Here is an 11,674-nt window from a genome sequence, read left to right as displayed (position 1 = left end):
AGATCACATTCACTATAATTGCTGAATATTTTGGCTCAATCTGAAATTACCTTTAAATGTCAAGCAAGCATTACTCAGATCTTGTGTGGATCGGAATGATTCCCGACCTTACTCCCCTATCCCTGGTTCGAAACGTAGACCTGTGACCTAACAAATACACACATTATTTGTAGATTATTTGATGCATATACTGATAACTAATTACGTTTTATGGTTAAGTTCTTGTCTGTCTTTATTACGAAGAAAAATAACTTGAAGAGCAATGTTGTAACTATTCTACATGTACCTTCCAATTGTTCACTGTCATACTCCTCGCTTGTTCTTCATTTCAGTGTTATTTCAGATGTTTCTCTACTCTTTGGACATGTTTTAAATCATACACTAGAATCTAGTGACTAGATTGATTTACATTTGACGTTTTTGTCATTTAGCAGATGCTCTTATCCACAGCGACTTACAATTAGTGCATTCATTTTAAGATAGCTAGGTGAGGCATCCTCATATCACAGTGGTAGTAAGTACATTTTCCCTCAATAAAGTAGTTATCAGCGAAGTCAGTGATAGTAGTTTGATGTGTACTTTCCCTGCTGTATGTCCTGCTGGCAGATATGTGATCAGCACGTTGGAGCTGATGGTGGCAGAGGACTATATGATTGTCTATTTGAACGGAGCCACGCCCCACAGGAGGATGCCTGGAATGGGCTGGCTCAAGAAGTGCTACCAGATGATTGACAGGAGGTAGATTGCTTTTTACAATGTTTGATTCATGGATGAGTAGATGGATGGATTAATTATATTTGTAGTATGAAAAAGTGCAAGGGGATAGTCAGGACCACGGGATAAAATGTGATAGGATTAACATGTACTTACAGTTGAAGTCGGAAGTTTACATACACTTAGGTTGGAGTCATTAAAACTCGTTTTTCAACCACTCCACAAATGTCTTGATAACAAACAATAGTTTTGGCAAGTCGGTTACATCATCTACTTTGTCCATGACACAAGTAATTTTTCCAACAATCGTTTCAGACAGATTATTTCACTTATAATTCACTGTATCACAATTCCAGTGGGTCAGAAATTTACATACACTAAGTTGACTGTGCCTTTAAACAGCTTGGAAAATTCCAGAAAATTATTTCATGGCTTTAGAAGCTTCTGATAGGATAATTGACATCATTTGAGTCAATTGGAGGTGTACCTGTGGATGTATTTCAAGGCCTACCTTCAAACTCAGTGCCTCTTTGCTTGACATCAGGGGAGAATCAAAACAAATCAGCCAAGACCTCAGAAAAAAATTGCAGACCTCCACAAGTGTGGTTGATCCTTGGGAGCATTTTCCAAATGCCTGACGGTACCACGTTCATCTGTACAAACAATAGTACGCAAGTATAAACACCATGGGACCGCGCAGCTGTCATACCGCTCAGGAAGGAGATGTGTTCTGTCTCCTAGAGATGAACGTACTTTGGTGCAAAAAGTGCAAATCAAACCTAGAACAACAGCAAAGGACCTTGTGAAGATGCTGGAAGAAATAGGTACAAACGTATCTATATCCACAGTAAAACGTGTCTTATTTCGACATAACCTGAAAGGCCGCTCAGCAAGGAAGAGCCACTGCTCCAAAACCGTCATAAAAAAGCCAGACTACGGTTTGCAACTGCACATGGGGACAAAGATCGTACTTTTTGGAGAAATGTCCTCTGGTGTGATCAAACAAAAATAGAACTGTTTGGCCATAATGACCATCGTTATGTTTGGAGGAAAAAGGGGGATGCTTGCAAGCCGAAGAACACCATCCCAACCGTGAAGCACGGGGGTGGCAGCATCATGTTGTGGGGGTGCTTTGCTTCAGGAGGGACTGGTGCACTTCACAAAATAGATTATGTGGACATATTGAAGCAACATCTCAAGATATCAGTCAGGAAGTTAAAGCTTGGTCGCAAATGGGTTTTCCAAATGGAAAATGACCCCAAGCATACTTCCAAAGTTGTGGCAATATGGCTTAAGGACAACAAAGTCAAGGTATTGGAGTGGCCATCACAAAGCCCTGACCTCAAGCCTATAGAAAATTTGTGGGCAGAACTGAAAAAGCGTGTGCGAGCAAGGAGGCCTACAAACCTAACTCAGTTACACCAGCTCTTTTTGGAGGAATGGGCCAAAATTCACCCAACATATTTTGGGAAGCTTGTGGAAGGCTACCCGAAACGTTTGACCCAAGTTAAACAATTTAAAGGCAATGCTATCAAATACTAATTGAGTGTATGTAAACTTCTGACCCACTGGGAATGTGATGAAAGAAATCAAAGCTGAAATAAATCATTATCTCTACTATTATTCTGACATTTCACATTCTTAAAATAACGTGGGGATCGTAACTGACCTAAGACAGGGAATTATTACTAGGATTAAATGTCAGGAATTGTGAAAAACTGTATTTTTCACAATTCCTGACTGAGTTTAAATGTATTTGGCTAAGGTGTATGTAAACTTCCGACTTCAACTGTATTTCCCCATGTGTTCAACTGTAATAACATTGTATCATGCCACCACACACAAACACTCAATATGATCATTTTTATGAATGTTTGGTTACAGGCTCAGGAAGAATTTGAAATCCTTCATCATTGTCCACCCGTCCTGGTTTATACGGACCATCCTAGCCATCACCAGGCCCTTCATAAGGTAAACACATGTAGACAGTGCCTTCAGAAATGATTCACATCCCATGACGTTTTGTTGTTACAAAGTGGGATTAAAATTGATTTGGCATTTTTTTTGGTCAACGAGCTACACAAAATACTCTAATGTCAAAGTGCAAGAAAAGTATAACATTTGTAAATATTAAAAAAAAGACAAGAATAGGAAAACTAGTATATCTTGATATATTAAATCACTTTGGGCAGTGATTACAGTTGTGAGTCTTTCAGGATGTCTCTAAGAGCTTTCCACACATGGATTGTGCAACATTTGCCCATTATTATTATTTTTTATTCTTCAAGCTCTGTCAAATTGGTTGTTGATCATTGCTAGATAACCATTTTCAGGTCTTACCTTAGATTTTCAAGCAGTTTTAAGTCAAAACTGTAACCAGGACACTCAGGAACATTCACTGTCTTCTAGGTAAACACCTCCAGTGTAGATTTGGCCTTGTGTTTTAGTTATTGACCTGCTGAAAGGTGAATTCATCTCCCAGTGTCTGGTGGAAGGCAGACTGAATCAGGTTTTCCTCTTTGCCTGTGCCTCGCTCCATTACTTTTATTTTTATCCTGAACAATCACAAGCATCCATGTCTTTGTCTTGTTCCCGTGTCTTATCCCGTGTAAATAACCGGTCTTTTTCGTATATATCTTAATCTCACTTTCTATCTACGAACTAAATATACTTTCCTGCAACCCACCTCATCCAATGTAGTACGGATCTGCTATTTTTATTTCTTATAACTGGAACTTCCATCAGGAGCTAGCCAGCTAACTAGCTACTAGTCTTTGTTAGCCACGGCTAGCAGTCATCACCTTTTTCCCGGTCATCAGCCAGCTTTAGCTCGGACAACACCTGCCAGTCTGCACAGCGCGATATCAACCAAGAGAATATCGGACTGTTTCTCTCTCCCATATCACCGGATTCCTACCACTCTAGATCATTACACCGGATCATCGCAGCTAGCTAGCTGCAAACGAGTGACTATTGTTAGCTAACGCCTCTGTCCTGAAGCAAGCAGCAGCTAGCCTTGAGCTAGCCTCGAGCTAGTCCCCTCTACCAGCTAATTCTAGGGCTACAATACCTCCTTTGCCAATTGGCCTGGTCCCTTTATTGTCGACACGGAGCCCCTCCGATCCATCAAGAATGGACTGCCGACGTGATCGCCCGATGTGGTCTCAACAGGCTATTCTGTTACGATATCGCCGCAGAACCATCTACTAGCCCCGGCCCACTAGCTTTTCTGAACGCTGTGTCCCCTGCTTGCCTAGCGTAGTAGTGACTAGCGAACGGCACCCTGACTCACCTATTGCTGCTCTTTTGACCCTATGATCACTCGGCTACACAGCTGATGCCCCCTGGACTGTTTCAATAACACTGTACCTCATTTTGTTTACCTGTTGTTGTTTACCATTTTACAATCTACTGTAGAGAGAGCCTGCAGAGTTCTGGCATGCTATCCAGGTCTGTGCCCAAACAGTTCGAGCTTCTACTTTTTAAAATCCACCTTTCCAGAAATAAGTCTCTTACTGTTGCCGCTTGTTATAGAATCCCCTCAGCCCCCAGCTGTGCCCTGGACACCATATGGGAATTAATTGCCCCCCATTTATCTTCAGAGTTTGTACTATTAGGTGACCTAAACTGGGATATGCTTAACACCCCGGCCGTCCTACAATCTATCAATGCCCTCAATCTCACAGAAACTATCATGGAACCTACCAGGTGCAACCCTAAATCCGTAAACCCGGCCACCCTCATAGATATCATCCTGACCAACCTGCCCTCTAAATACACCTCTGCTGTCTTCAACCAGGATCTCAGCGACCACTGCCTCATTGCCTGCGTCCGTAATGGTTCCGTGGTCAAGAGACCACCCCTCATCACTGTCAAATGCTCTCTATAACACTTCAGCGAGCAGGCCTTTCTAAGCGACCTGGCCCGGGTATCCTGGAAGAAAATTGACCTCATTCCGTCAATAGAGGATGCCTGGTTATTCTTTTAAAGTGCTTTCCTCACCATCTTAAATAAGCAAGCCTCATTCAAAAATGAAGAACTAAGAATAGATATAGCCCGTTGGTTCGCTCCAGACTTGACTGCCCTTGACCAGCACAAAAACATCCTGTGGCGTACTGCATTAGCGTCGAATAGCCCCCGCGATATGCAACTTTTCAGGGAAGTTAGGAACCAATATACACAGGCAGTTAGGAAAGCAAGGGCTAGCTTTTTCAAATAGAAATTTGCATCCTGTAGCACAAAGTTTTTGGACACTGTAAAGTACATGGAGAATAAGAGCGCCTCCTCCCATCTGCCCACTGCACTGAGGCTAGGAAACACTGTCACCACCGATAAATCTATGATAATCGAGAATTTCAATAAGCATTTTTCTACGGCTAGCCATGCTTTCCATCTGGCTACCCTTACCCCGGTCAACAGCTCTGCACCCCCCACGGAAACTTGCCCAAGCCTCCCCCATTTCTCCTTCACCCAAATCCAGATAGCTGAGGTTCTAAAAGAGCTGCAAAATCTGGACCCCTACAAATCAGCTGGGCTAGTCAATCTGGACCATCTCTTTCTTAAATTATCCGCCGCAATTGTTGTAACCCTATTACTAGTCTGTTCAACCTCTATTTCGTATCGTCTGAGATCCCTAAAGATTGGAAAGCGGCTGCGGTGGGGATGATCTATCCTACCCTGCCTTGCTAAAGTCTTCGAAAGCCAAGTAAACAAACAGATTTACCGACCATTTCGAATCCCACCGTACCTTCTCCGCTATGCAATCTGGTTTCCGAGCTGGTCACGGATGAACCTCAGCCACGCTCAAGGTCCTAAACGATATCATAACCGCCATTGATAAAAGACAATACTGTGCAGCCGTCTTCATCTACCTGGCCAAGGCTTTCGACGCCGTCAATCACCGTATTCTTATCGGCAGACTCAACAGCCTTGGTTTCTCAAATGACTGCCTCGCCTGGTTCACCAACTACTTCTCAGATAGAGTTCAGTGCGTCAAATCGGAGGGCCTGTTGTCCGGACCTCTTGCAGTCTCTATGGGGGTGCCACAAGGTTCAATTCTCAGGCCGACTCTTTTCTCTGTATACATCAGTGATGTCGCTCTTGCTGCTGGTGATTCTCTGATCCACCTCTACGCAGACGAGACCATTCTGTATACTTCTAACACCATTCTGTGTTAACAAACCTCCAGACAAGCTTCAATGCCATACAATACTCCTTCCGTGGCCTCCAACTGCTCTTAAATGCAAGTAAAACTAAATGCATGCTCTTCAACCGATCACTGCCCGCACCCTCCCGCCCGTCTAGCATCACTACTCTGGACGGTTCTGACTTAGAATATGTGGACAACTACAAATACCTAGGTGTCTGGTTAGACTGTAAACTCTCCTTCCAGACTCACATTACGCATCTCCAATCCAAATTGAAATCTACAATTGTCTTCCTATTTCGCAACAAAGCATCCTTCACTCATGTTGCCAAACATACCCTCGTAAAACTGACTATCCTACCGATCCTTGGCTTTGACAATGTCACTTACAAAATAGCCTCCAACACTCTACTCAGCAAATTGGATGTAGTCTATCACAGTGCCATCCGTTTTGTTTCCAAAGCCCCATATACGACCTGTATGCTCTTGTTGGCTGGCCCTCGCTTCATATTTGTTGCCAAACCTACTGGCTCCAGGTCATCTATAAGTCTTTGCTAGGTATAGCCCCGCCTTATCTCAGCTCACTGGTCACCATAGCAGCACCCACCCGTAGCACGCGCTCCAGCAGGTATATTTCACAGGTCATCCCCAAAGCCTACTCCTGCTTTGGCCGCCTTTCCTTCCAGTTCTCTGCTGCCAATGACTGGAACGAATTGCAAAAATCACTGAAGCTGGAGTATTATATCTCCCTCACTAGCTTTAAGCATTAGCTGTCAGAGCAGCTTACAGATCATTGCACCTGTACACAGCCCATCTGTAAATAGCCCACCCAACTACCTCATCCCTATATTGTTATTTATTTTTTTGCTCTTTTGCACCCCAGTATCTCTACTTGCACATTCATCTTCTGCACATCTATCACTCCAGTGTTTAATTGCTAAATTGTCATTATTTTGCCGCTATGGCCTATTTATTGCCTTACCTCCCAAATCTTACTACATTTGCACACACTGTATATAGACTTTGCTATTGTGTTATTGACTGTACGTTTGTTTATCCCATGTGTAACTCTGTGTTGTTGTTTGTGTCGCACTGCTTTGCTTTATTTTGGCCAGGTCACAGTTGTAAATGAGAACTTGTTCTCAACTGGCCTACCTGGTTAAATAATGGTGAAATAAGAAAATAATTTTAAAAAGCATACCCATAACATGATGCAACCACCACTGTGCTTGAAAATATGGAGAGTAGTACTCAGTAATGTGTTGTATTGGATTTGCTCCAAACATAGCACTTTGTATTCAGGGCAAAAAGTGAATTGCTTTGCCAAATGTTTTGCAGTATTACTTTAGTGGTTTCCTTCCTCTCCGGCAACTGAGTTAGGAAGGATGTCTGTATCTTTGTATTGACTGGGTGTATTGATACATCAACCAAATTGTAATTAATAACTTCACCATGCTCAAAGGGATATTCAATGTCGGCTTTTTTTACCCATCTACCAATAGGTGCCTTCTTTGCGGCGAGACATTGGAAAACCTAACTGGCCTTTGTGGTTGAATCTGTGTTTGAAATACAATGCTCAACTAAGGGACCTTACAGTTAATTGTATGTGTGGGGTACAGAGATGAGGAAGTCATTCAAAAATCATGTTAAAAACTATTATTGTACACAAAGTGAGTCTATGCAAACTATTATGTGACTTGTCAAGCAAATGTTTACTCCTGAACTTATTCAGGCTTGACATAACAAAGGGGTTGAATACTTGACTCAAGACATTTCAGCTTTTCATATTTAATTAATTTGTTTTAAAAAATTCAAACAACATAATTCCACTTTGACATTATGGGGTATCCAGTGACAAAATATCTAAATTTAATCAATTTTAAAATTCTTGCTGTAACACAACAAAATGTGGAGAAAGTCAAGGGGTGTGAATACTTAATGAAAGCATGGTATACACTGAGTGTACAAAACACCTACTCTTACATGACATAGACTGAACAGGTGAATGCTATGATCTCTTGTTGATGTCACTTTAAATCAGTGTAGATGAAGGGGAGGAGACAGGTTAAAGAAGGATTTTTATGCCTTGAGACAATTGAGACATGAATTGTGTATGTGTGCCAGTCACAGGGTGAATGGGCAAGACAAAAGATGTTAGTGCATTTGATCGCGGTATGGTAGTAGGTGCCAGGCGCACTGGCTTGTGTCAAGAACTGCAACGCTGCTGAGTTTTTTCACCCTTAACAGTTTCCTATGTGTATCAATGGTCCGCCACCCAAAGGACATCCAGCCAACTTGACACAACTGTGGGAAGCATTGGTTTCAACATGGGCCAGCATCCCTGTGGAACGCTTTTGACATCTTGTAGAGTCCATGACCAGATGAATTGAGGCTGTTCTGAGGGCAAAAGAGTTCTGGCTACTATGGTGTGTTTCGTGTGTATGCTTTGAAAGTAAATGTGTATATCTACATGTTACCTCTTGGTGGGTTGGGGGAGAAAAGATAAGCCATTCTAGTTAAATTTGTCTTTTGTTTCTGTTAGTCTTTAGTGACATGGATAGAAGTACAGTCTGCTGTCATTCTGATCTAAGAATATTACTCCTGCTTATTATAAAGAAAAAATACATCTGTTTAACTTTGTAAAGTAATGGTGTGTTTAGAATTATTTTTGTTGTATTAATGCTATTTAATCTCTCCTCAGACTAATATTATTCTGTTTGTCCTGTGGGTACCTTTGCCACTGTTCCACCCATTGTGTATTGCGCTGTCATGCTGACTCAATATTAGAAAGGTGTTCCTAATGTTTTGTACACTCAGTGTACATTTCTCTGTTCAAATAAAATAATCTGGCAGATAAAGATAGCAGGAGTGTGCACATCCACTTACATATGTGTGTTTGTGTGTTTTGTCACAGCACCAAGTTCAGCAATAAGATAAAGTATGTGAACAGCCTGGCTGAGCTGCAGGAACTCATCCCCATAGAGTACGTCCACATCCCAGAGTGCATCATTAGGTGAGCCCAGTCTACACATCCCTCTCTCCCTTCTTCTCCTCTCCTCCTCTTCACTGTAACTGACTATCTTCCGTTGTCAACTCTCACCCCTTAGCCTTGACGAGGAGCTGAAGGAAGCGGCGCTGAGCTCGACGTAAGCATCGACTCCCTTCCCTTATTATTAAGGCTGTAGAAACAGAAACTATATACCCCCCATGTCTGTTCTCTCTTAACTACACTCCCATCTATCACATGATCCTGTTTAAGATCAGAAAGGCTTGTAGGTTGGATCAGCCTTCTCACCTGTGTGTTTGTTCTGACTACTTTCATACTCTGTAATAATATGTAAATGTGATAAATGTATCCCGCAAGGCATTTGTCTTCCATGTATTACCATAATCTATGGTTTATTGATGATTAATTATGGTGATATATCACAGATGGTGAATAAGATGAGTCTGAGAAAGAGATGTAGAATTCCAATGAGAAACATACTCGTTTGACTATATTTGGTTCGGCCTTCCCCACAAGGAATACCATTGATTCAATATGGTCCACAGAATGTAGCCCTTGATATATTTACCACTGCACCCCAGATTCCCTTCTGACTTGTTTTCCTTTTTCTTCTGTAGCGTGAGCAGCTTCCTCCAGGGACCTGAGCCGACGTCTGGGAGACCAGAGTCAGTAAGACCACTAAAGCTACTTGTTTAAGTGCAGTCTGAAGAGAGATGGCCTTGTCTGGCTTGTCTGTCTTTCATATAAACACTGAGGCTGCGTCCCAAAATGGCACCCTATTCCCTATAGGGCCCTGGTCAAAAGCAGTGCACTATATTAGGGAATAGTTTGCTATTTGGGATGCTGCCTCTAACATTACTGACTCTGTTTCATTGGCTTCTCTTCCTCTGCAGAGCCGATAAAACCAACACGAACAGCTCCTAGACAAAGTTGTGTTCAACACCACTGGAAATGGATGGTTGTGGCTTCGCTTCAAAATGGAATTTCACATTGTTTTAAAACTCCTGAATGTTTCGTACACTAGAAACAGTAAGACCGATGTACTATTCCTGTGTGTTTGTCAGACACGGAGACGACTATAAAACACTCCATAATCCCTGTTAGCACTCAGACTCAGTATTCTATAACACCACCATAACATTCATCTACAACACCATTGACAGACTTTAGATTAGCACCAGGGGTTTCTTAATCCTGGTCTTTGGGACCCACAGGGGTGCACGGTTTTGTTTCTTCCCAGCACTAACACACCTGATAGCACACCAAGGTCTTGATGATTAGCTGATTAGTTGAATAATCAGGTGTTTGTGCTGGGTTGTAACAGAATTTGCACACAGTGGGTTGCCCAGGACCAGTATTAAGATGCTTGACACTGTAAATCCACGTACATGATAGTTTGTTAAGGACAGAATAACAAATGGTCTCTCACAGTACAGTACATACTTCCATTCTTAGCATCGAAGTTAATGTTGTACTTTGGTAATAATGCATGAGCAGCAGTGAAGCAATAATATCTCATCCTTTAAAGGTAGACTCAGTGGACTGACGTTGCCACGAGCAGCACAGCATATATCGAAATGAGCGAGATGCAAGACTTCTCTCACAGTATCTGTGCAGGTCCACGCTTCACGGTGTCCACAGCATGGTGGCCACAGCCACAGGACCAAAACAGCGGGGAAGTTTGAGTTTCACGCTTCATTGCTCTTAGTTCTTGTGGAAATTGACCTACTATGCTGTTGACTTTCTGCATCTACATCATATCGCTGAGTCTACCTTTAATGTTAGTCCATCTGGGATTTAGACAAGTCATTATGTCCTTGAGACAACAACACATCAATGATGGTATGTCAAAATCAATCTGACATATCGATGGCATGATAAAACCTAGTCCCCTTAGGAAATGACCAAGTTACACGTCTCAATCTTTTTTGTTGTTGTTGATCTTATTACTCTGGATCTTGATGAAAGTGTTTTACCACTAAAATCTCTAGATGTTTTCACGTTGAATTAATCTGAAATAGAGAGGATGCCGTGTGTAACCATAGAAATATATTTCTGTGTGTAACCAAGTGATAATGTGTGAAAACAAGCTGTCAGTAAATTGTGAGAGCATGTCCTTTCAGATACCTGTCCTATAAGTGGAGCGTGCTGTGTGTGTTGTGTGTCTGTGTGTCCTGTCAGTGTGTGTTTCCGTCAGACTTTCTACATATTCACCGTCTAGGGCTCTTGCTGCACCAAACAGGATATGACCTCAGAGTGGGACAGAGAGAGCAGCGTGGGTCTCTGTAAAGCACAATTTCGCATCCCATGTGTGGGTGTATGTGTGTGTGTCAATGCATGTTTCCTCAGATTGATGGCCTTCAACATTGTGTGTAATATGATGGAACACTAAAATCAATAAATTGTTTTACGCTGAGCAATTCTCCTGTGTTTTTCCTCACGTGCCATCTATGCCAATGTCAGTTGCATTCATTTGTGAATTAAATGATGAATTTGCATCCTTATTAGCCATACTTGAAGGTCATTTACCTTCCTATCACACCACCAGGGTGATATTCTTTAAGGTTTAGGGCTGGATTTAATGTGTATCGCAGAAGTATTGAGGGAAAATTTGCGATGGAAATTTAAAAGGCAATGTTCCTGCGTTTGCGGAGACTGCATTCACAGTAAACGCTGAATATGTCGGCTCAATCTAAAATTACCTTTACATTTTAACACAGATCTTCCACGAAACAGATTGAATCCAGCCCTTAGCATTACTTATTGGATAAGTCCAGGTAGCTCCTCCCTGATTGTCTATTCTTCCA

General features: G+C 42.0%; 1 protein-coding gene across 3 annotated transcripts in view; it reads left to right on the top strand.

Annotated features, from left to right (window-relative positions):
- Positions 1–11,283, top strand: part of LOC129811678 (protein prune homolog 2-like) — a 15,716-nt gene extending 4,433 nt beyond the window's left edge. For 2 of the 3 annotated variants that reach the window (XM_055863190.1, XM_055863181.1), the window contains exons 6-11: positions 607–738; positions 2,599–2,685; positions 8,775–8,873; positions 8,968–9,006; positions 9,485–9,532; positions 9,761–11,283. In XM_055863190.1, the coding sequence (XP_055719165.1) occupies positions 607–738; positions 2,599–2,685; positions 8,775–8,873; positions 8,968–9,006; positions 9,485–9,532; positions 9,761–9,791 (436 nt within the window). In that variant the 3' untranslated portion in view covers positions 9,792–11,283. Of the gene's footprint in view, positions 1–606; positions 739–2,598; positions 2,686–8,774; positions 8,874–8,967; positions 9,007–9,484; positions 9,537–9,760 lie in introns of all 3 variants that reach the window. The other variant, XM_055863201.1, reaches the window with a different exon arrangement.
- The last annotated feature ends 391 nt before the right edge of the window (positions 11,284–11,674 follow it).

This window comes from Salvelinus fontinalis, chromosome 2 (genome assembly GCF_029448725.1).
Source record: "Salvelinus fontinalis isolate EN_2023a chromosome 2, ASM2944872v1, whole genome shotgun sequence".
In the NCBI taxonomy this organism is placed as follows: Eukaryota; Metazoa; Chordata; class Actinopteri; order Salmoniformes; family Salmonidae; genus Salvelinus; species Salvelinus fontinalis.
The sequence above is the reverse complement of the archived record's forward strand: the minus strand, read 5'-3'. Positions and strand labels throughout refer to the sequence as shown.